The sequence below is a fragment of the Balearica regulorum genome, chromosome 1 (assembly GCF_011004875.1).
Source record: "Balearica regulorum gibbericeps isolate bBalReg1 chromosome 1, bBalReg1.pri, whole genome shotgun sequence".
Taxonomy (NCBI): Eukaryota; Metazoa; Chordata; class Aves; order Gruiformes; family Gruidae; genus Balearica; species Balearica regulorum.
The window spans coordinates 196,874,123-196,900,664 of record NC_046184.1 but is presented as its reverse complement, the minus strand read 5'-3'; the positions used below and the strand labels follow the sequence as shown (position 1 = coordinate 196,900,664).

At 40.9% G+C, this 26,542-nt stretch overlaps 1 protein-coding gene across 3 annotated transcripts in view; it reads right to left on the bottom strand.

The window, feature by feature from the left end:
- ATP8A2 (ATPase phospholipid transporting 8A2) overlaps nt 1-26,542 on the bottom strand; it is a 340,357-nt gene that overhangs the window by 288,377 nt on the left and 25,438 nt on the right. For 2 of the 3 annotated variants that reach the window (XM_075742143.1, XM_075742141.1), the window contains exon 2: nt 11,928-12,072. In XM_075742143.1, coding sequence (XP_075598258.1) covers nt 11,928-12,028 — 101 coding nt within the window. In that variant the 5' untranslated portion in view covers nt 12,029-12,072. Of the gene's footprint in view, nt 1-11,927; nt 12,073-12,217; nt 12,318-26,542 lie in introns of those variants that run through there. The other variant, XM_075742144.1, reaches the window with a different exon arrangement.

The following is a 26,542-nucleotide window of genomic DNA, read 5'->3' as shown; positions in this document are numbered from 1 at the left end:
TCATACCTCAACATAAATTACACCAACTAAGCTGAGTGAAAACACGCATCTGGGTTTACACCATGTAATGTAGTATACTTATTGTATAAATGAAGATAAATTGTTTCCTTTAAGCACTATTGATTTCTTCCAACTGTATTTTTGTTTTAAGCCACATTCACTTGGTCCCACATGTAATATAGATATAATATAGAACATAATTACACATACATGTCTCAGAAGCACCTTGTGACTTTAAAAATAGGGGTTAATCAAGTTAATAGTTTAGACCTACCCAACAAGCAAATTCGCCATCAATACTAATTAGAAATCAAGAGTTGGCAGATTTTTGTATCAAAATAGTATTCCATTGGATAGCACATAGTCATCAGACAAATTCTTGCTCTAATGCAGCCATAGCAATCTGAAACATATATTAAACAACATTCTACCATTTACTGACTTTACAGCTAACCGGTGCAAACAATATTCTTACTGCATTGACATTAACACAATCATTAGAGTAAGGCTCTTTTGAATGAGCTTTATACATATTAAGTCACTGCATCCATTGCTTAAGTAACACGACAGATGCCTACAGAAAACAGGTACAGTTCTAATTACAAAGGGGCACACTCAGCTGTTACCACGCAGACCCAGAACAGTCATCATGTTTATGTATAAGAGTTGCATGTTATTCAAAAAGAACTTATGAAAACCTAACTAATACTCTAAGCGCTTATAGCCAAGAGTATTTGATTAATTTGGCTTTGAAGAACAGCTCTCTAAAGGACAAATACTATACTTACAAATAAAAAAAGCTTTGTGCTCCCTCCCAGATAGATGCATTGCAGATGACTTCAGGATAATCAAAGCTTAAAGAAGTTACAATCTACAGGTGAACAGGTAGAAAATTCAGGCAGCTCATTCATAGCACAACTTTAGTCAGCAAAGATAAACATCTGCAATGCCTAGCCCCAATCAGAGCCATCTTATCTTCAAAGAAGTGCCTGGTATCCAACTCCAGGAACACTAGGTCTGCAGCTCACAGACCAGGTTGTGGCAGGGGGAAGAGGGGAAAGCATATGTAGGAAACCAAAACAACAAACTGGTTTTTCCTAAAGCAACAGCTGTTAACTATGCAAACCTTGCTTAACTACACAAGTTGGCTGTTTGAACAGCTGTGCAAACATTACAAGAGATGTCTCTTCTATATCTGCAATTTAATTCATGTAAGTCATGTTTCATGTTACACTACTGTGCAAGTCAGGAGGAACACTACCAAACCCTGTTAAATGAGTTTGGATACACATCAGTACAGCTGAAAGTCTGGCACCACTGTTTTGAGAGCAGTGCAGAGATTTTTCTGAAAGCAATCACTGTATAATTTGAAAAAAGTTGGTGTTATTCATGTACCTTAAATCATTACCATGTTACTGAAGTACCAAGGATTAATTAGTTATTTTGATAACTCAAATAAAAAGTAGCAAACTGCACACTGAGAAACTCAGCAGTAGTTTTCCAGTATAGCTCCTCCATTTATTAACATGGAAATTTTACATGGCAACTCCCATAGCTGCCATTTTCCCTGTTTCCTAAAAACTTTTCATAAAGTCATGTTTTACTCTAGTGCATCATCCTTGAAGAGGCAAAAGGCTGCCAGTAACAGATGCAGAGAGGTTACTTCCATGAGCAGTGCGTGCTGGCAATGTGCAGCCAAATACAGCTGACTGGGAAAACGTAGAGCTATCTAAAGCACTTCCACCCCTTCCTTGAGAATTTACACTGACAACTCTGAGATGAACTTCACCTTCAGAATAATCACGACAAAGAAAACAAGACCTCCTTGAGGCACACGTGGCCTCATTTCCAGGGGTGATAAGTGCAACAAACTGTCCTTTCCAAGGCAGCATTTACCTACAGCTATCCATTCCACAGTTCACATACTTGAAATATTCTCAAATCTGAGAGCTGAAAAATTAGTATTGCTTGATGTTAGCGCTTTTACACACATCAGTTTGCAGGAACAATTAGTAAAAAAGCCAGGCATAGACATCTGAACCACAACAGAGGGGCTGGGTAATTAAAGTGTTAAGGACTTGAACTCTTCTCTCACCAAGGAGCCATTAACATACACAAAAGATCAGGTGCCCTGTAACAGAGAAGGAAGAAAAAATAAAACGCCAAGATGCTTGCATCAAGGGCTCAAATACTGTCTTCACTGAAACTGTGTGTATCTAAGGTCCTGCAGGCACATGATACTTCTTTTAATGGCAAGACTGACATCAGCTTCAGACATTCTGCTGTAGCTCTCTGATACAGAAGCAGTATAAAACAAGCTACCTCCAGACAGTCACCATTGCTGTCGGAGGCACAGCAGCAAGCTTTACATATTTCAAGTGATATTTAACTACATTAACACAAAAACCAGGCAGTTATTACACTGAGTACAGAGAAAACTCATTCATAGGAGCATCTCACCAAACACTGCTATGCAGAACACTGAGTTGTTACATATCCAGGTGTCACAAACAAGCTTTTTAGTGTTGTAACCATGCCACTGCCAAAAGACCATTACCTCCTTACAGCATATGGAAGATAGTGTATTTTAATCATGAAACTTGCTAAAGAGACAAAAATTTACAAATTCCATTCATAAATTTACATTTAAAAATTCCAAGGAATACATCATGAAGGTTTTTAAGGACCAATTACTTTACACCTATGCAATGATTACTGGTTGACTGGAAACTGGGTCCTAACCAAAGCTGGTTGATTCTAGGAGGCAGTAACTTCTGTCTGAACCTGTGCAGCCCCCAATCTAACTGAAGGATTCGTATCACAGGGCAAAGCTCCTCAGACTACAGTTCCTGCAGATGAAGGCTTTAGCCAGTAAGCATTTCACTGCTCTGTATGGCCTGTACACTTCCATCAGCTAAGAAAATGGCATGTGATGCTTAAATACTCCACAGTTTGAGACAGACTTAGCTCAGATGAGAATAGAGGAATGCAAAAGGAGCCAGACTTGCTCTTGCACTGTAAAAAGTGCATGACTTGAATCCTGCAAGATATTATTGCTTCAAGCCAAAATACCTGACCAGAACAAGACAAAGAACCAAGAGCCATCCCATCAGAGTATCTGTCAGCCAGCCCTGGAGCAACCACTGTCCATAGTCCAAGTGCCTGGTTTGTTTCCATCTCTTCCTGTACCACCCTACAGCTTCTCTATAGTTACCATGACATCTTGCACATACAAGTTCATCTATCATCAAAAGCTAAAACAGGTCATAACTTTGTTTAAAGGACATTCATCTGCCTAGCCACTGAAACATCAAATCCGAAAAAGATTTTTCCCAACAAAGTTATTGCAATGCTCTGAGAGGGATAAATCTGTTGTCCTAAATTATCCACACAGACAGTAAAACTGATTGTGAGTATTCAGCTATATTAATCCATCTGAACTTTGGCAGCAAACAGAAAACACCTTTAGCAGCTTAAAATTGCAGTGCCCAGTAACTAGTGAAACTCTTACCAGTGGGACAGTTTTCATCTAAAGGATCTCATCACTTCCCCTCATCTCCCTCAGTGCAACAATTCTTTCCTTTACAGTATGGCCTCCCATCAGAAGCCACTAAAAGCACCACTGCATGTTTGAAAGACTTGTTCTTCCCCTCCTTTGTAACAGGAGGAACTGATCATATCTTAGTATCTGAGCCTTCTTTTCTCAAATCATATGATTTGGGAAGAAAAAGATTGTTTCATACAGGTGTAAGACTCAGGACATATCAAGCCAGCCCACAAACTCCCCTGCAGGTCAAGTTCCACCAGAACTTGATTTTTGTGGGCCAGAATGGTTTGGATCTGCTGTAGTAAGACACTGAAGCTCTTCTGAAGAGTTTATTTCAAGTTAAATTCAAGACCTCATACATAACCAAATTAAAAAAAAAAAAAAAGAGAGAAGCAAACAAGCTGTCAACTAGACAACCAACCACTGAGGTTTAAGAGCATTTTACACAAGGGGACATAAATTAGCATAGACATCTCAAATGTGTTCTTATATTATTATTTTACAGTAATGCACATCATTAGTGTGTGTCCTACACCAAAGCCTAATAAAAAGGCAGGGTGATAACTGCAATATTCATTGATTACCATTGCTTCTGCTGGCAAGTAGTGTTATCTACCTAATGCACAAGTTCCATTTCAGGAGCAAGATGTTCAGACTGACAAACCCAGCTTGGCTGAGCTAGCTGCGCTTCCTCTGAAACTGCATTAGCAACAAGCTTATCTCAGAGTGCTTTATTTTGATTATCTTTGTATAGACCATTTTTAAGACAGAAGTACATTAAAATGCATTATGAACCACTGTCTACTGAGGCATGACAATCACTACTCTCCAGTTCAGCAAGATCAACTCCTGTGTTATGATTCTTCAGAATTCCTACCCTAAAGTATCTTGTGCCAAATTACTCCAGTATCAGCAAGACTTTTGCCATACATAGGCAGTGAAAGACTGCAAAAACTAATGTAATTGATGTTGCCAAAGCAAGTATTACTTCCACTAGAAAGGCCTCTTACAGTAGTGCTCATGGCAGCCTTAATACAGAGCAGGCATTAGCAAAACTGCTCACACTCAGTTTAACCTAAAAACAAGACCTCGTGGGTACATTTAATAGAAGTGATAGCATTTTTGTTTCCAAATCCTGTACCCTGGAGGTTTTTCCTAAAGCATGCAAACAGAAGAGGCCTTTCCATTTGTTCTCTATTCACACAAACCCTACAGAAAGGGGAAGAGCCTCCTGGCTATTTTTCAGTAACAAATACATTAGACAAAGACTGTTTAGAAACAGCACTAAAAGCTCTGTAGGCATGATACTGTTCCAGCATGCTCTGATATTGTCAGGTCGCCTCTATAGAAATAAGCCCTCGCTTTTCAGTAGCCCTCCTGGTGAGTACAACTCACTACACTACAACTGACTGGAACAGTTAACCTGGAAATACTACTGTCTAATAAAGGAAGTTTAGTAACACGTTCAGTTACTGTGCAAATCCAAAATAGGCTTTGCAGCATTGGTATGAAGACAACTAAAAAATAACAAAACAAGTCACATAAGTCACAAATCACATAAGTGGCTGTCTAAAAGCCAGAGTGCTAACTTCGGTTTTAAAGCCATTATTTAATTCCAAGTGTCACCACAATTTAAGCAGCTATTGTTCTAGTGACAAACAGGGGGGTGGTAGAAGAAATGAACACTTACATTTCTCTGAAAACTGAATAAATATCTTCTGAGTCCACAGAAACTATTTGTAAAGCAGTTATTACAGTTCTGAAGCTCCACTTAGGTCAATTCAAGGGAATTTCATACTCTTTTCTACAAGCCACCAGCAGTCAGACAGTGAGGTCTGTAGCACTGAGCAGAAGACTATGCACACTACTGTAAACAGCAAGAGACCTCAGAAAGTGGAATTTATTGTAGTCCAACTCCTGAAAGACACCTGCTTTGATTCTACCCTCAAACTACACACAGAATCACCAAAACCATTTAGTCTCTTCCTGTTCACATACTTCTCTGGACAGGTCACCAACAGTGGAGGAATAAGTAGAAATGCAGAGTCAAAAGGGAATACGCACTGCTGAACATGGGCCAATATTTATTCAACAAATACATGGGAAAGCAGCTTTGTTTGCATTGTCAAACTGCATTTAAGCTTTAGCTCCAGTGTCTTAACGTCGCTTAAATAGTGATTTAAACTGGGTCTTCTTCCTCTTTTTAGATAAATTCCCCTGCTGTGTTGCTACTACTGATGTATTAAATCAATCATGACATGAAAAAAAAAATTTCAGTATGCCAGAGAGCTCAGCATGCATCATCAGGTGGAAGGGCACTAGAACTCTCTCACATCTGCTTTATTTCTCATCCAGACATTTCATCTAGGCAAAATTCAACAGTTTAACTGCCCAGGGGCTCTGGCCCTAGGAGTAGTCCACTAAGATCAAAGATGCAGCAACTTCAAATACATTGGCACAATCTGGAAACACAACATCAACACTAGGCATATGATACCAATTTTAGTGAGTTTTAATAGCTGAAATAATCCTTTTATAGCTGTACCCAAGCCTTTTTCATTGTGATAGATTACAGTATCAGCAACAACTGCACTGCAGGAAAATTATTTGCTGATTTACAAGAAGTACATAACATTGAGTATTTCTTTTCAGTTAAGAACAGTATCTACCTAGAATTGAAGAGTTGGCACAGGATCAGTTAATATATGATACCACTCAAAATATAATAATACATCCCTTTGAAGAATTCCAAAATGCTTTTCTGCAGTCAGGCAAGAGATCTGTTCACATGACAACAGAAGAGATCTCCAAATGTAATACAAACACTAGCACAAGTGGTCACAGTGTCTGAACTCTACCGAGAATAAGTTGAGCACAAGTAGGGGCAGTTTTCCCTAAAAAGCAAAGGTACATTTTAGTGCAAGAGGAATGCTAGTGTTGTGGTGTAACCCAGCCGGCAGCCAGAACAACTACACAGCCGTCCACTTGCTCCCCACTCCACCCACAGTGGGATGGGGGAAGAGAATTGAGGGGAAAAAAAATGGTAAAAGTCATGGGTTGAGATAAAGACAGTTTAACAGGACAGAAAAGGAAGAAAATAATAATAAAAGTATATATAAAACAAGTGATGCACAGCACAATTGCTCACCAACCAAAGCCAATACTCAGCTAGTTTTTGAGCCAGACTGCCTCCCCAGCCCACCGCCCAGTAATATACTGAGCATGACATCATACGGTATGGGATATCCCTTTGGCCAGTTGGCGTCAGCTGTCCTGGCTGTGCACCCTCCCAGCTTCTGGGACACCCCCAGCCTTCTTGTTGGCAGGGCAGCATGAGAAGCTGAAAAGTCCTTGACTGCTTGGCAACAACTAAACATCAGCATGTTATCAACATTATTCTCATCCTAAATCCAAAACACAGCACTATACCAGCTGCTAAGAAGAAAATTTAACTCTACCCCAGCTGAAACGAGGACACTGGTCTGCAGCATTAAGTGCAGATAAATACACTTACACATAGCAGACTACCATTCACATTTTAAACTGCAGATCATAGTGAACGCTACTGGGATTTTCATGTTACAAGGGTCAATACTAATTGGCTAGTAATACCAGCAACTCCTATTTCAGCAGGAGGGACTCATTAAGCACCAGTGAGAATCTCCCCACGCATTCAAAAAGCATTAACACCTCTAAATTGCAAGTGGCTTGCACACTACCTATTTACAAGCCAAGACAGCAATGCACTGTACTTCATGTAATGCAACATACAGCTGAAACTAAAGAAGAATTCAGACTGTGCCTACAATTTTGTCACCAGCAAGCATTCTGCAGACACTGACAGGAGAGTCTGGGACTACAGAAAAACAACAGCCTGGTTAACACACGACTTGTGGTGCTACTAGAAGCCTTTTTACAGTCTTCAGTGCTAAATTCCTAGTGGCAGTGCTTCTGCATTATGAAACAAGAAATTTGTTCTCACCAGTTAGCTTGAGTTTTAAGATCCTGTATGGTTTAAAAGCAAACAATGAAAGCTTTTTGCTCTTCCTACTTTCTAGCAGAATTTAACTTTTGCCTGTATGGAAGACAAGACTCTGAACTGAGGATTTTCTGGATAACAGAATGCATCTTTTGGGACCTCCCTAATAGATGAAGCCATCAACTTCTGTTCTGATGAGAAGCTTTTCAACAAGATTTCTGGATTCAAGATCCATTAAAAGCATACAAGCAGAATTTCATCCTTCCTGACTGCTACTCTGCCCCTATCTTCCACTCAAGCCACTGAACTTGGGAGTCCTGATTCAGATGTCAGACTTGCACCAGGATGCACTACCAGGCCTTGAGTAAGTATATTACACAGACCAACAGTTACAACAGTAATTGCAATGCACTTAAATTTGGAGACAATTACACATATGCTTAAGTTTATTTCAGCATTTTTGTGCTTCCTGGATCAAGAAACCAGGAGTTCCAACTACTTTTGCATCAATGTTAACATATACAACAAGTGAGCGGCTCAAATCACTTAACTGGCCATTTTTACTGCATGCACTAGAAAAAAGTTTCAGTACAGTACTGTCATACGTTCAGTATAAGCCACTGATGTCAGTAGATTCCTGCATTCGTCAGAAACATCAAGGAATTGTATTTACATGAAAGCCAGATCTGTAGAACATTCTTGCTTTAAGCAAAATAAACCAATCCTCATTGAGTGTATATTTGGAGAAGTATTCATGTCAGTTTAGCAACCTCAGAAGTATAGACACAGCATTCAAACCCTTGTCATCACACCCCATCTGTATCCCTATGTTTTTACAAGTCAATAGGCAAGTTTGCTTTCAACCTATAAAATACTTTTGAGTCACCTCCCCCACCATTCAGGTAATCACATAAATCAAGCTGTATTAATAAAGAGCTATGGTTTAAGCAAGCAGGCAAACTCAGGTAGCCAAAAAAACACCAGCCAAGCCGGCACTTCTGCTAAACAGTTATTTTCACACTGTGCTGATCATCTATACAATGAGTGTAGAAACTACCATAATTACTCACATTGAATCAAGCCAAGAGCAGAAGAGTTAGAGGTTGGAAACATTAATGATCCACTACCATTTTGTGTTTCCACACCTGAATTAGAAGTAAAAAACAGTATTTTAAAGAATTACAAAGAAAGCCTTTTCCCACAGCACACTGGACAGAAGGGAAAGAAAATGCTGCCTGGGGTCTCTGTAGAAGCCTGACTACCACCTCACTATCTGTAGCCAGGGCTGTCTTCAGTTTATGACAGCTGTTAGTAGACTTCAATCCCCAAATGTAGAATGCCTGAGAAGATTATAGTTATTGCTTTTAAGTGGCATAGAACCATGTGCAGAATGGCTGGCAGTTTTCAGGACATAAATGTTTCATTTCTTACTGAACTTCAAGTACAGAGATGCTCCTATTAAACAGGCACATTTAAGTTACACCTATTGAGCAAGTCAAAATAGGCACTAGTCAGCTTTTATGAAAGCAAACATACTTACCACAAATACAGCTGTGTTGGACAGAGTAATCTTTTTTTTTAAACATATTTCAAAGCTTCTAAAATGCTTCAGCTGAAAATGAAGTATCATTTACCTTTTAAGAGGTCCAAAAAGTTACACATACATAAAGTTTTTCAAACTGGATGCAGCAGGGATGAAAACAGCTTCTAATGCAGGTAGAAGAGATATGTTCCTACAGAGGAATGCTGCAGTGTAACAAGAATCATGACAGCCATATATACATGCACACACTTAAAGAATGAAGCTAAATCCAGCCTACAGCACTAGGTTTTTGAATAGTTTGTGACAAAATTTGAAGAGCACAAAAAAATTTAGCCATTGCTCTACAAGTTCTCATAATCTCACTTATTTATACCAGAAAGCCTGGGGAAAAAAGAAACAGCTCTTCCTTCCGCATCCTCACACTTTAAGACTTTTGGAAGTGTTAATGCCATTTTGCCATCCACTCAGTATATAGTTCTATTGCAGAAGCTATTTAGAAGTAGTATTAGGGAATTATCAATTTTGCTTAACTTGTCCAGAATTAAAAAAACATTAGTACTTATTACTTTTGCTCCCACAAACATAGGAATTCACTTTCAACACTGCCTCTCCCCAAAACAATTAGGCTTAATATGCTTAGAACATCCTAAACGAAAAGCCATACTGTTGACCTATCTTCCCTCGCCCTCTGCAACTCCACTTCTTGCTGTATTTTGAGCAAGCTTCCCATGAACATTTCACAAATTCCCACTGTGGTTCAGAGACTTCTTGACGACTACCAAAAAGGTGACAGTCAGAAGTCACATGATTTACAAACTTACTATCTCCTTCAGCTTAACTTTCCATAAACCCTTACGTACAGGTGCTTATCTGCTTACACACTTACACTGTGGTACACCAATGCATCCTATGGAGATAATACATCTTCAAGTCCAATGACATCGAGAAACCCAGAAGCTGAAGACAGTAAGAAAGTCGAAGGGCAATATGGTACTGCAATTCCTCAAGAAAAACTCCAATATACATAAGCAAGCGAGTAACTAAGCCACTACCCATACTCAACACAAGGCATCCTTACTGAGATACTACCAGCTCTAACCACTTTTGACTTGGTTCCCACTGGGCTGAGGGAAGAAAGCTAATCCAGAGAATGGAGAGAGCACAGCCAAAGCCTGCCACCCTTTTAAAAGTCAGATGTCAAAGCTTTTTTACTAAGCAGGAACAAGTTTTTATAAAGTCAACTTAATTTCTCAATCACACTAAGGAGCTAAGATACCTAATCAGGTAATGCAAACACCTCTAGTTTCCCACTACACTACCTGTATTTTGTCCTATCCCTCACACACCAATATTCCTCATGACTCAGGTTGCCCTCATCAGGGGGCAAAGCTGCAAAAAACTACTGAAAAAACATTTACAGCTACCTGGAGATGGCTTCTGGACAACAAGTTGGACACAACAGTTTTTTCAGGTGTTGGTGATAGGGCTATCAGGAACAAGTTCACAACACTACTTTTTCATAAGATTAAGCCAGATCAGAACAGAATCCCTTCAGGAAAACCAAAACTGCAGATCTTGCCAGCCTTTCATCCTCTGCTTTTCTTTTTGTAAAGCAGGAAAAGCACAAGTAGTCTATCCACAGAAAACAGCTGAACTCGGCTCATATTTAGTCAAGGAAAAATAAAAACAAAGTGAGAAAACATCCAGTGTTGCTGCCCATGTAGAAAAAACAAGATGCTAAGAAAATATGTAATTTTAACTGCTCCTAAACCATAGGCTTTCCTAGACAGGTATATAAGAAGTCAAAGTTGAGGAGAAAATTCTGTATAGCTAAGTTGCTGCACTACCTGGAACACAAGCATCCTTCCAGAAGATATATTTAGAATTGCCCATGATAACACACGCAATAAAACAGCTAACGGAAATCACTGTTTTAGCAGGATATAAGAGATCCTCTCTTTTCATAAAAGCACTCATTGTGTAAACCATTCTTTGAACAATAACTCAAACATCTGCATTAACAAAGAGAAGCATGCTAAGTAACACTCCTCCTTAGCCATGACAGGAGACATCTGTTCACCTAGCTAGCACTGCCACAACTTGCTTATGTTATGTATCCTCATACTCCATGTTTCAGTGCTTCCAAACTGCAATAACATGACATCAATCATATCAACAGAAGCCTTAAACATACAGTGAAGGGCTTCAAATGCCACAGAAAATTCTCTCTGGTTTTCAATTAAAGAACACAAATGGACCATAGCCTTGTACGCATGGGGATGTGAGTCTGTAAAGTCTGTAGTCATTCTTGTCCTGTTAGACTTATTTTCTTCCTTCCTATTCTATACTTTTATGGTTAGTCTAGCTAGCCTTGCAACTGGATGCTACTTTTTAAGAGAAGGCTTCATAGAGTTTACATAGTGGCTTCTATCCAAATCTCACACTAAGTTTTCACGGGTTAACCCCTATTTCCAAGAGTACTAGGATAGGTCCTATTATTCCAAAATTCAGTGGCCTTACTGAAGAGGGTGGTGGTGTGGTACTTAAGTGTAGACTTTTTCACTCATCTTACCCATGCAGCTCTACAAGCTCCCTGCTCTCACTACTGTTGACACAAGCAGCTTACCCCTTGCTGCTGCTGGCTCTCTCCTTCCTGACTCCCCTGCACCGCCAGCCAGGCCCCGGTGCTCATTCCAGCCAACAAACCCGGCTGCCTCGGCAGAGGCACAACTTACTGCCTCGAAACCAGGTCTGGGCAGGGACGGGAGGCAGGGAGCGGGACCAGAGCCCTCCCTGCCCGCGGCTGCGGGGTGTGCGGGCTGCCGCCTGAAAGGGGAGAACCGGGGATTGCTCCGTACCTGACCCAGTTGTCGCGGAACTTGCTCTGCTGGGGCTGGTTCAAGTAAATGGTGCGGGCTGGTGCCTCGTCCAGATCCGCCGAGGACGTGGCTCCGGACATCTCATCATCCGCCTTCTTATAGCCCGAGGGGGAACAGACAGGCCCTGCAGGGAGAGCGCAAAGGGAAGGCGGTCAACGAGGGGCCGCACCTGCCGGAGCCGGGCCGGCGGCTCCCGGCGCCGCGCCGCGGGGAAGAATCGGGGGCGGACGACGAACGGCGGCTACGAACACGCCCTGCCCAGTGTTTACCACGGCGGAGATCGATAAATAATGGATGGCCAGGGAGGGGGCGGCGGAGCCCGCCCGGAGCCAGCTGGCAGCGAGGAGAGCGCCGGGGTCCGCGCCCCCCCGCCCCGCCCCAGAGCCACGGGGAGGGGCGCAGACCCCGCACCGCCCCCGGAGCGCCGCTCCCGCCTGTGCCAGCCCGGCCGGCACCGGCGCAGACGAGCTCCGGCCGAGAGCCGGCTGGCGGCAGCGAGGGACCGTCGATCCGCGCCTCCGAGTTTGGAGGCTCCGCTGCGGGACAGCCCACGAGGCGAAGGGGGCACTGCGGGCGGCCAGCGGCTCTAACACCCACCGCACCGCCGCGGGGCTCCAGGACCGTTCGGTTCCCGGGTGTTACCTACCCGCACGCACCGCGTCCCCTACAGCCGAGCCTAAATTCACACGCAGGAAGCAACGCGTCCCTGCCTGACCTCACCCAGGCCTCCAGGGGCACGGCCAGTTACGTACGTGTCCGCTCAGCGAGCTGCCTGCAGCCTGCGGCCACCGAGCTTCCCGTACAGCGTGGCCACGGCTGGGGCTGCCTAGAGGGAGCTTGTACTCAAAAGACAAGACCTTTGTACTCAAAAGGTTTAGACTGAAGAGAGCAAGAAACTTTGCTTTACCATCTAGAGCTTCAAAGCTGAAGTCTTGGAGATGAAAATTACTTTCAAGTCAAATTGGTCTGGAGTGACTTGAGTCCTGTGAAGCATTGTTAGCTTTGCATTAAGAGAAAGCCAGAATATAAGGAAAAGGAGCTAGCCATTTCCCTGTCAAGCCTCAGAATATTACCAGAGTTGTTGGAGACAGATTTACTGCTTTCCCTTTCCATTCTGAGCCATGGAGATGCTTTACATTACTTGAGCTGTAAATATATTAGATAAGAATATCAGTTTATGAAATAACCCATGGATTTACAAGCTAGCACAGGTGGTTCTAGACAAGAGTAAGCTTGTTTCATAAGAAGCTAGTAAAAGTGTTATTTTAGGGTTATTTGAAGTGTCCAAAGATAACATTGAGTAGCAACTACTGTAAAGCCAAATCCAGCAGCTATTTCAGATTTCTGTACAAAGGCAAGATAATACTGCAACAAACTGATGTGATCAGACAGTGACTATAAAGGACTCTTCCAAATGAATAGAGGGAACCCCCTCAAATTATGTCCTTTTAACTACAGCTTGAGGGAAAAGCTTCAATCCTAACACAATCTTAATATTGAACACTTAAGTTCTCACACATTACTGGTGCTTGTCTTTTTAAAATAGACTCTAGGGCTAAGCTAACATCCTAAATTTCAGACTTTCTGAATGATTGATTCACTATTGCTAGTGCAAACAGGCTCTGTGTCCTCTAGACGTTAGCCACTGGAGGGCAACATTACCCATTCATCTAACAGTATAGTCCAGTATCAAAAAACCCGACTTTGCAATGCTGGCCAATAAAGCTAATGTAATTAACAAAGTAAAATACTTTCAACAGCACCGTCTCTTCCCAAGGCACATGTTGAACATTGTGAACTCATACTTTGGAGATATTAAGCTGAACTTGTACGTGTGAGGCTAACTGATTTTCTTTCATTTCAGTTGACCCCAATTCAGACAGCAAAAATACACCAACTGGCTAGTATTTTCTTTGCTAAAAAGGACATAAATTTAGAAAGTAAAATACGCAAGACAATATCTTATGCAAGACTATGCTATTATAATACTATATTAGGTTACTCAGCCTGAAGAGACTTGCCACAACAAAGGACCACTCAACCTTGCTGAGTGGGTATTTTCCCCTTCAAAAAACCAGAGCTAAGAGCACTACTGGATACTTGCTGTTCTCTCTCATTGATTTCATGTTGTGTAGCTGCAAAGGAGATCAAACAACAGTACTCTTAAGAGCATTAAGTGCAAGGAAGCAGCTTTCATCTGTTTTCCTAGTCAAGCTCCAGAAGTGCAATTTTTCTAGAACAAACATGCTGCAAAAATTGTTTTTTCAAAAACCTTGTTTCACTTTTTCATGACTGACACTTGAAATCTTCCTGCTTACTGTTCTCTTCACTGCCAAGTATCATGAAGCTGTCCCACAGCTTTAGATTAACTGAGTCAATACAGCTGATAAAGTTCAGAGGCATTTAGGTTTACTTAATGCACTATGCTCTTGGCTGCTCTCTCCAAGATAGGTGCCCCAAGGACAATAGCATTTGCTATTTCTTTATATACATTGAAATATTTTCAAAGCAGACTTGTGAGTATGTAGAAACAGCTTTACTAAGAAGATTTTAATTTTTGAAAGTGGCTCAAGTCAGCTGCTTCAACTCTTAGTGGAATAAGCCTCATTTTGGAAGATTATCCAGTAATCCTGTCCATCAGGAATGCCTTCCACCTCCCTCCTCTGTTACTAAGCAGATCACACCCAGAAGCATGCACACACAGTGACCTATGCTACTGGCTGTAGATGCTCTCCTTCCCTGCATTTAGAAAAGTTAAGGAGCCCTGAGCTTCTGAGGGGCTCCTGCCGGGCAGCAGTCCCAGAGGCTACACTACCTGCAGAAGGTATCCCCCTCAAACAGACCTGACCACATGCAGACCATCGCTTCAGCCATGTGAAAGCAACTTCACCTCTGCTCCTTGGTTGAGAAAGGCTATAGATAATGGATAAAGACAGCACAGATTTGAACTTAAAACTGAAGTCTGAGCAGCTCTCATTCAGCAGCATCCAAAGGAATCGGACCCATTGACTTCACTTTAGGGCAGACCGACTTTTCACTCTGGGATAGTTTCTCTCCCGGAAGACCTGCATCTTCTGTTATTTGGCCAAGGACTTGCAACACTGCTAAGCAATTTATTTTGGATAAAACTATTCATGCTTCAAGGAGTATATTAGTAGACCATATAGTAGGAGTATATTGGTAGACCATTCTACCTCAACCTGTTCATTTAATATGTTTAGCTACACCAGATTTTGGATCTTTTAACTGCATTAATCTTAAGTCTATATCATCTCACACTTACATCCTGTATATAGATTAATGTAAATTCATTGTATGATGTTTAGAAGTCAAGACAATTTGATAAAAGGAAGCTGATTCTGCAAGAATAACCCAGCATAGCTTTGGTGTGCTAGTAGGGCAGCTGTCTTTACTTGAGGAGGTCCTTTGACTTGGCTTGTATCTCCTGAGCTCTACTGTTGGTCTTCCTAGACCTCTTTCCAGTATTCCCCCCCACCCAGAAATAATGAAAATCCATCACCAGTTTCACCACCTACTCTGCTCTCAGCTTGGTAACTTGTACTTCAGGGAGAAGGGAAAGCAGAATTTTTGTACAGGTCAAAAGTTGTCAGGAACAGAATCAAAACATGTCATTGAGTGATTATTCCCACTCATCTTCAGAAAAGAAGCCTTGAAAAGTCTCAATTGCCTTGAGTAGAGCAGAAAACATCAAAAAGTTAACAAGAGAGCCGGACAGAAAAACCTCAGGGAATACTTGCAAGCCAGCCTACTCATAGGTATTCTGTGAAAGTACTAAAGAGGTAGTAGAGCAGCATGATTATTAAACACTGTGATTACTACCTGTTTTTATGGAGCTTAGATCCTTATGGAATTTAAACAGTGTCCAATACATCTGGCTTCAACTCTGAGGCATGAGGCACTTGCTGCAGGAGTCTAACACTGTTTCCCACTGTGCTTTACAAGTTCCATGAGTCAGACTCGAGTTAAACTCCCTTTTACAAAGCCCATTCGTTTCTTCAAGACTTACTTCACACTATTTAACAAGTTTATTTTCTAAAAAAAGATGGGATTAAAGCTTGACAAAAATATCAAGAGATTTTATAGCTTTCTCTCATCGTTAAGAGAAACCAGGCTTGATGCCCTGACAAATTCACATTGCATTTGTTATCACTTGAAAAGCAACGAATTATAATTTAATACTCTTCCTTCAGTGGGCCTGCAAAGATGGCATTTTCCATGTATATGTCTCCTTAATGTCTGCTCAGTAATAATTATAGCTTCTCTGTGATTGAGTAAATAAAGTGTCGTGAATTCTGTCATGTTTTTAAAGATGAGTCACTTGTGACTTCTGACAGTTGGCAAGCATCCCAAGAGAACTCTTACTGAAATTGTATCACTTTTAAGTAGATTAGCCAGCTAGTTACTACTTCTGTCTTCTATCTTGGTGAGGTGCTCAATTGCTCCAGCCTGTGTTCTATTTAAGAATAAATGATAATGGAGCAATTAAGCACCTCACCAAGACAGCAGAACCACAAGCTATGAGAAACAGCAGGTTTGTAATGGAGAAGTTAAGACAGGCTTCATCATGCCAAGTTTAGAACCTAAAGCAATATAAGGGTCACAGCCAGGAATCATCCTACAGATTGTGTACGCTGGCCACAGCACTAGAATCTAGTAGAAGAAAGTACACTGAGCTAAAGAAGCTGACCCCATTTGAGTAGAGTTGGCTTACCATCTCCAGAGGTCCTTTCTAACCTCAACTATGCTGCTTCTAAGCCTAACAGTCACACATCAAAGTGTAAATAGCCATATAGAGTCTCTTGTGTCCTCCCAACTGGATTAAGTGGGGGGTTTTGATTCAGAGACATTTGAAAGACAGTGTTCCTCAGAATGAAAGGGAACTTCATCAAAAGCCTCCAAAAACTTTTTCCTTTACAGAACACATGGTGTTATTGTTACAGGCTTAGCCTCAAAGAAAGGAGTTAACTTCTCAGATGTTCAGTTTGCCAAGACCCATATTTAGAGACATGGCAGACAAGTTTGCACTTTTGCCTGCACTGAAATACAAAGTTTGCTCTTAACCAGTAAGCCACTCCAGTTACTCACCACCACTTTCTTGGTATAACATCCTTCTCACAGGATTATCTTCACAAACTGAGTACCAAAGATTACACCGAACAGAAGTTCTGCAGTTGAGAATTGTCAACAAGTTTATGTATAAACAGTGACTTTGAAGCTTGGCTAAGTGAGTGCAAGAAAGAATGTATTTCAGGTAAAACCAACTATTTCATTAGCTGCCTTCACTGTTCAACAGAAATGAACTTGAAAATGAATCTAAAAGTGCATAAAGGTAAGAGATCAAACAGGCAGAGCACAGCACGCTCTCACAGGAGATGCAGGGCATGAACTCAGCTACCAAGTCCTCCCAGAAAGTTTTGTTCCCACCAAGGCTGGGATACTTTAACCTTGAGTTATAACCAGTTCATGTGAAAACTTGAACAACATTAAAGTTTCATTTCCTAGAATTTAGAAAACTTCTACAGTGCTCAGTGTAAGACTGTAGGCAAATGTCCTGACATGCTCAAGTCTGAAGAAAGGAAGCTCTGGAATAATTCACAATGGAGCTTTTATTTTCTAGCTCTTATATTATCAAGAGTAATTTTAACAATGCTTCCTTCTTTGTAGATGTATGTCTTGCAAAGAAGGTGTTCTTAGATCATCCAGAGATCATAACAGCAACAGCCTTGAAGTTAATATTGCAGTTGCAAAACACCTCTCGCTTCTCTCAAGAATTATGCAAGAGCTGGTCTGCCTGAAGTTACTGGAGAAGTTATTGGAGATATAACAGCTCTTTCATTTGCTAAAGTAGAAGCAAACATGGCACAGTAATCCTGCCCAGATGACATTTATGTTGTATCTTAGGAGTAAAGCAAGTTGCATCAAGAAAAGAAGCTATTATCTTCTAAAAAAAATATTGCTAAGAAATATATATTTAGTAGGTAAGTTTTAGGTCTTTTATTTCAAGATGTTTTCCAGTTCTGTAAATATCACCATGGATGTTACTAATATGCACTACTAATATGCATCTTTCAAGAACATAAAGCTTTCAGCAGGTACAGTTAAGTCTGGTATTCAATTAACTTTGATCATGGAAACATGAACAATCTTGTCAATTTTTATAGGCAGTTATAAAGCAGAGGGGAAGAGGATACCTCTCCTCAGCTTGTCCAAGGGAGTTCCTTGGAGTTTGAGACCAACCAGACCTTCTGTAAAGGCCACTTACTAAAAAACAATCTTTTATGTGTGATAGTAATAAGTAAAAAAGATTTCCACAGGAATGCAAATGGTGAGTAGGAAAGAGGAGCAGAGTGAAGTACTGTGTATTTTAGACTAGGACTACACTAGCACTGAACTTCTGCTCTAGTAGTGTCTAATCAGGTTAGAGGGCAAAGAGTTACTGAAGAAGGGAATGGTGTCAGTTCTGCTAACACGAGGGCTAAGCATAAGCAGGTAAAGTCTTTTTCAACTGGAATACTAACAGTCAGTGCTGCAGTCCAGGATAACAAGGAAGCCATGACAGAAGATGTTTGCTAGCTACAATGTACACAATACATGACAGAACACATGTATTCAACCTTCAGAGTATCATCAGGAAACACTTGTGACACTAGAAGCAAGAGCTACCCCTCCATCTCCATCATTCCAGGCATTAGGAATCCTGCAATGGGCCTTTTACACTAATAAGATGAAATGCTTGCCACCATGCAACACTAACAAGGTTGGCAATAAATTAGTACAGTGAAACGTCGGCATTAGCATTTCAGTCACTGGATCACTACTCAGTCAGATCAAGCCCCTCCAGTTACCAGCTTGTGCAGTAAGATACATAAAAGGATTATATGCCCTCCCAGGGAAGGTACTGTTTTTCTTACAAGCTAGAGACGATGTAAGAACAGAAGAGTTGGCAGTGAACTCAGTTCTGACACTATAACCAGTAAGTACATTCTCCAAATGCACATAATTGTTGTTTTAGTTTGTTTGGTATTTTCATTTTTAAGTAGTTGCATGTTCCAGCAGAACTACCAGGATACTGAGTGAGCAAAGCAACATCCATCAGATTAGAGTTCTTCCACAAGATCTTATTCTTAAAAGTTAACCTGAATTTATGTCTGTCAGCAGCTAAACCTATAGTGGAAAAACCTTGTGTTCAGGTCAAGCAACTTGAGATTGCTAGGGAACAGTCCTACTACAAGTCAAACTTGGAACAGTAGGATTTAAAGCTCTCAGATGACCCCTCTGTTCATGTCAGAACACAAAGAGACATCCATACCTTTGTAGCAGATGTTTTAGAGATGCACAGCAAGGAAGAAAAGCTATTTTATGCACAGCAGAAAATCAGATGTGAAGATAGGATTTTTTCTGTGCTAGATGCAGGCCAATAAAGAAATTTGAGACTCAGATGAAGACAGCAGCCCCCCAAAGGATATTAAGAGTAAATAAAGCTTCAGAAGCATGACAAGAGAGGATTGACCAAAGGAAGCTTATTTTCTGAACTCCAAGATGCAAGGAGAACGCGGTCATCAATCAAGCTAACCCAGATATTGCAAAGGAAATTAAACAGACAGGTCTGTAACTTCTCTCCTTTTCTCTTCATAGCTATACAATGTGTAGATTATCAAAATTAACAAGACTAAAAAGGGTATTGTTGGGCAGGAAAGTTAGCCAATGTGATAATGCTCATGGATTTCAGAAATTGTTCAAAACTCAAGAGTAGTTGCCTGTAAGAGTAGACAGAGAATTGTTCTGCAAGAGAAGCTGCCATGCAGAAGGAGCTCCTATCAAGCTTCTCTGGGAAATAAGCTTTCATGCTGGAAAGTCGTCACTTGTCAAGCTCCTCTGAGACCTGTTTGGGGGATAATTTCATTTAATCAGTCAAAAACACAAGACAGGTGAGTGGCCACTAGTTTGGGCTTGCTTGAAGACTGGAGAGCTACATGCAGCTTACAAGTGTCAGTCTTAAAGAGATGCATTAATCCAGTCTTCAGGAACATCTAAGTGTTAAAAATCCTACAGCACAAACACCTAACAGCACACTTCAGGATCAGTGCAAAAAGTGCTGCTATAAATTGGGAGCTCAGCTAAGCCAAAAGAATAGCTTGGATATATTGGTCAATCCAAGGAAGACTGATTTGCCAGTGAGATGCATCTACAGAAGGACTGCAGTGTTATGATAGATGCAGAGATACGCAGCATAGGTGGATCAGTAGTTAACAGATGATTGATTGATCATGTTAATAGACACACAGCATCAACAGCTCTCACAGTAGGTAACTAGAACTGCACATGTTTGTGGAAAACTTCTTGTAGCCTTATAGCTGATACAAAAGCAACTGTTGAGATTACAGAAATGAGGAGAACAAGAGCTCCATTTGCTTGGTCCTGTTGATGTAAGCCTGAACAGGAATAGTATATGCTTTGTGAAGTTAATTCACTTCTTTGTGTTTATCCCCAATTTAAGCTAAATTTGACAACACTGAAAAAGGTCTTTCTGAATAATCTTAAATTACAAACTAGAAAGTTTTAACTCCAAGAAGTTCAAGGCACAAAACATAGCTTGTTTTGAAAAGCAGCCTCGATCAGATTGTGAATGGAATTGCATGCTGCAAGCAGAGACAGCTGGAGCCTGGATTTTGATGCACATGCCCAAATTTATTTGGATGAAGCAGCTAAATGTTGTCACTAATGAACAGAACAGATTCCTAGCAAAATGCTAGAGACACTTCAGAGAACTAAAAAGCAGCAACCAGGATTATGCTACTGCAGGAGCAGAATATACAGTTTAGCAGAAACTATATACAGAGAAGATGCAGGTACATGATCATGCACAAATGCTACATATTTCAAGAGACAGAACAGAACTCTTGTCAAGGCAAGGGATAAGAAGCAGGCCCACCCAATAAAATTCACTGTCATCTGTATGACCAGTGGACAGCTATATTATTCAAAGCAAACATGAGTTGGCAGAACACTCAAGTAGGGAGAGCAAAGGTGACTAAGGTTGCCTGTGGTCCGAGTTAAGGTCTCCTTAGTGTATTTCTTCTTGCTTCTTTGAATGACAAAATAAAGGCCTGCTGTTTCTATTCCCTCTAACAATCCTCATACGCAGCCTTGGTGAGACCACAAGAGGAATAGCACTTTGCCCAAAATAGCTTTTCTCCATCTCCCAAGTCATTTTGTACCTGCTCACTTAGTGTCAAAAACAAGCAGCTTCTGCTGATAATGCTGAGCTAATAAAACTGCATCAGACAAACATTATCTATTCTTATTCTGCCTCATGCTTCATAGCCACAACTGTCAGCTAAATTCCAAGGCTGACCCTGCATCACTGGTAGTTAAAAGAAGTTAGTCCCTTCTTCCCGATTAAGTTTACAAAAAACATTAGGGGCACTAGTAACTGACACCAGTTAAAACAAGTGGCTTGGTGTTTTTAAGTTCCCACACTGTACCGGAGAAAAATGGCCTTTCTAGAAACTTCATTTCTATTCCACTCTTAGTTGTTCTCCAAACTCACTTGTATATTTGCTAGCAGCTTGTCACCACAACCTGGAGTTCAGGCAGGTGGGTTTTTTTCCTAGTATATAATGTTGTGTCTGATTTATGAGAATCAATGATGTATCTGGGGCCTGAAAAAAATATCAAGTAGCAGATAAATTAGATCTAATAGCCTGACAGAGTTGAATACTCAGCTTCAGCAGCTACTGTTCAACAGCAGAATTTTAAATAGGCAAGAAGTACTGCAGCTCTAGTAAGCCAAGGGAGCATCCCAAGATGTCCCCAAAACCCTTAAGTCTAAATCCAAACACTTCATGTACAATAGGTTTTCTAAGAGCTGGATCAAACAACTGGTACTTCTCAAACTCAGATCCAACTCTGAAAACTACCTATGAGTTCCATATGCTCCAGGTTTCCAACAACTTCACAAATACTATAAAGGCACCAAGGTACCCTACAAGCAATTTGTCATCAGTTTTCTTCCAACAGCACATAACTTAGAGCGCCATAAGAAGCAGCAATAAGGCAGCTTTGAAGGAGTAATGGAGGAATTGGTTCTCTGAGAACTTGATATATCAAGCACTAGTGTTCCCTGTTTAGGGTTACACAGTTTTGAGACTACTGGTAACGTCACATATCAGCATTCCTCTGCTTTTTTCAATTTTTTCTTTTTTAAACTCCTGGATTAGCACAGCCTACCAGCTGTCAGTCAAGCTTAAAACACATTTGCACACATTAGAAAGCACTAAACAAGTCTTCAGTATTTGAGACAGTTTGGAGGACACTGAATTTAGAGCTCCTTATTTAACATAATTCCAAAGCATTTTATATACAAGGCACCAGTGCAAATGCAGATTCCCCTGTGCAATGAAAACATATACTATGTCCATTCTGCATGCACTTTCAGCCTCTGAAAGGAAGGTAACTTTACAAAGAAGTTTCTTCTTAATTTTCAGCTCAAGAAGTGTTCCTATACAAAGAAAAAAAAACAACTTAGTTTAACCCTGAAACCATAGCATTTTACAATGCACAATGGTAATTCTACTCCCTTCTTCCAGTATCATTATTTGCATTTCCTGGAATTTATCATGAAAATTGCTTTAACAATCAAATTTCTAGGCAAACATGAGATGGTAGAAGTTACAGCTAAACTGGATTCTTATACTTCAGACAAGAGTAAGCATCTCTCCTCTGAATAATCTCATTGCTCAAGGAAGATCCTGGAATTCTAGCAGTTCTCAGATACACCTTGGATAGCCATGACTAGTAATCCTATTTGTGGGCCATGCACATAACTGTCAAGCACAGTGGATCTGTTAGGTCATTAGTGGAATATTTTGAAAACAGCCATCAGAAATCTTGTTAGCACAACTGACAGTCACACCTAATCCATTGAACAGAGCACTTACAGCCTTCCCGCCTCCCACCTTTGAGGCTTGTTTCCCTGTATTAATATTGGTTGAAGCTAAAAATATCTTTGGCACATCACTATTCCATTTGTATTCTGGCACACAAGTGCTTTTTTTATTTCTTCATTTCTGTAATGCATCTGTTCCTATAATAATTTACTAACAGCTTTAAGCATATCAGCTGCAGGCACAGCTGATCTTGATTTCCAAAGAACAATTTAAACAAGAAAAAGAAATATTTTCCCATTTATATGCTCATGTTGTAAAGCTATCCGTATTCTTCTACTAAAAGCCTGGAGGCCTGTAGCATTGGCTTCTAGCCAACACTAGATTAGAAAGACTTACCAAATACATACTGACCTTTTGCTCTAAAGCATTCCCAAAGCTGTTTTTCTTAATTCTGTCCACCCCCAGTTCAGTATAGTGCACAGCAAAAGCAGCTGCCCATTGTTCAGTTACCTAGAGAGAAGCATCTCTTCCAGCGATGGCGCAGAGACATGATGTTCATTCCTTCTTGCACTGGCTGCATGAAGATGAACAGCAGTAGTCCTTCAAAGATCTCTACAGCATTAGCAGGTCTCAAAGCTGATTAAAGTGATCCTCATGGTAATCTGTGAAATATATGTTTTGCACTTTCAAACTGCTCCACATTGGATTCACAGAAAGTGTGCAGTAGGTGCCTGTATATACCCATGCACAAAGAGACAGCTGTAGCTTTTGCTGGAACATCCTAATACATTTCAGCAAAAGAAAGGAAATTCGGCATTATCCTTATTTCAGCACTTGAAACGACTATCTGCCCAGTTCCTGGACTCTGACCCCCCCCATACAAGGTTTCAAAGCACAATTTTTCAAGTGAAATCCTAATAGATACAGTAGAACTCAAGTTCTGTTCCTGCTGGAGGTGTTATGTGGTGTTACAGGTCATGAGATCCATTCATCTTTGCAGATAAAGGATTATGTTTTAAACTTACTTTTTCTTGCCTCTGAACAGGTTTAATGGCAAAGTATTTTGGGTCTCAAATGAAGAGGTTAAAAATCAATTCAGCTATCACTTCAGCTAATAAAAATACCTCTCAAAGGAAAGAGTAGTTTTCATTTTTTCACCTGTAGTCAGCCCATTAGTATGAGCCTCTTTTTAGAGTCACATCTACTTATATGGCCCTTATAGCAGCTTTTCAGGGCCCTTCCTCCTTGACAGTCTTGTCTCCCCTCCTTCCCATTGCCTCCCCTCCAGACTGTTCACTTGCTTTTTGGATAGGGAAAAGGAAACAGCAGCAGTGTGCTTAAAGCCTCAGAAATGGGCTATAGGAGGCAGCAAGGATTTGGCTTTTTGGCCTGTATCTGAAGTTACCATCCCAATGAAGTATTGGGCATGCAGAACATCTCCCTGTGGCCATCAGGCCCACTTCAGTAATACCTTGGCTATTTTTTGCAAGCGAGTACAGTTACGCTAGGACAGCTGTGACCTCTGAGAAAGCCAGACCACAGGGAAAGGAGGCAAGAACCATCACCAGCTGTTAATCACCAACCACATCTTGGTCAGTTCAGTCTTTCTGAAGCTATCAGCACATTAACATTACACCATCAACTTCAGGGTTTAGTCTGTTCAGGTCTGTGCAAAGTCAGGCTCCAGATGTGAGCGGTGTATCAAGCCCATCTCTTACCATGGACTGGACACTGGATGGAGCAGCAAGTCGGAACACCTGGCAACCGGCACAACTAAGGCTGGTAAGAGATAATCACGTAAAGGATATCAAATATTTATAAGCAAGACAATGACAGGAAGCTATGGAAGACACTGCTAGCTACAAGTAAGTGCTTTTTCCTCAGGAGAGGAAGGTAACTCAAAGCTTTAGTCGTTCTTATCCAGCTTTCATTAGGGAAGCATGTTGCATAATACATGAGGAAAACATCCGAGAACAATGTTTGAGAATATTATCTATTCCCTACACAGACAAATCCATGAGCAGACAGTATTGTATCCGTTTGTCCCCTGCATATAGCTGTACTCTGTAGTTCTTACTAAAAATGGCAAAAAGCTCACCAGTTGACTATTATAAGGCATAAGAATGATGGATCTTGAACCACAGCTGCTTATCTCACCTTCTCCAGGCCAGTGAGATCTGACAGCAGAGGCACCATTATCACACCCAGAGATGAGTAAGCCAGTAACACCAGACTGACCAGGCCCAGAATCCCCCTGGCAAAGTGTCACCTGCTTTCTGTCCTGGGCTCCACTTAGTCTCTACCACTTCATCACAGCCATCACGGCCACCCCTGAACCTACCTTATTTCAAAGGCTCAGCTGCTGAAGTATGTGGTCTTGGTAACATCTGCCTAACATTGTCCTAAATGAAAGCACAACACAAGTTAGCCACGGTACTTTTTATGTAAAGATTTGTACTGCACGCTCCCTAACAAAGATCCCCTCAGATCTTTCCAAACTTGGTAGCTTATACTCACACACATCAAACAAGAAGTCCACCTTTGGATCAGTAAGCCCAAGCTATGTATTTGGAAAAGAAATCTGATATAAGGAGTCCTTGATCAAAATAAGGGATTATACTAGTATACAATCAGCCCACTTAACTTTGTTATTTATTTTCAAAGACAAAGAGCCTCATCTAAACTCTTACACTGTGCTGCTATTATAACTTGAAATTTTTCAAGATAGCTTATTTGTTTCCTTGACAGATATAATAGACATGACAAGTATATCCAATGGAGGGGATAAAGTGACAGATTTAACCATGCTATCATGACATTTTCTATATTGACTAGTTATACTTTGTTGTCCTGAAGACAAGTATGAACTTGTTCCACATTATTTGTAAAAAAAAATCCAATAAGAGTATCTCTCAACTGATACTCAGCGTTAACCTCCAAGATTTTTGTGACTATTCCAAAATTGTACATAATAAAAACCATGTTCCTCCACCCAAATTGCACAGTACTTCTCATCAAGCAAAGAGATCAAGTTCACATTCTCTCCAAACCTGTCTGTCCCTGCAGCTTCATACATCCTTCAGTGGCTTGTGCTGACCCTTCTGAGCATTTCTCAGAGCAAGCAGACCATATATAAGCCACGTTCACAGTATACTCAAGAACTAGTAGGAGGCATTTAGACAAGTACTGTTGGCCTATTTACCATCAACAGTGTATTGCCTTCACAGAATCACAGATTGGTAGGGGTGGGAAGGGACCTCTGGAGATCATCTAGTCCAACCCGCCTGCTAGAGCAGGATCACCCAGAGCAGGTTGCACAGGATCACGTCCAGGTGGGGTTTGAATATCTGCAGAGAAGGAGATGCCACAGCCTCTCTGGGCAGCCTGTCCCAGCGCTCAGTCACCCTCAGAGTGAAGAAGTTTTTTCTCAGTACTGCTTTTTATTATTGGAAATCCATGCACACATAATTCTGAGTATCATCAACTCAGTACTGGCAGCTCCAGGCAATTTGACAAAAATGAGTCAAAACACTACAAAACTATCATGATGTTTAGAGTCCTGGGATTTGAGACTTGGTTTTGTTCTTTTAAAAAAATTATCTTCTCACCCCTGACCCTTTATAGTAGACATGTGTCACATTTTCAGGATTGCCTGCAATCCCAGCTTGATTTTTCTGCAATGGG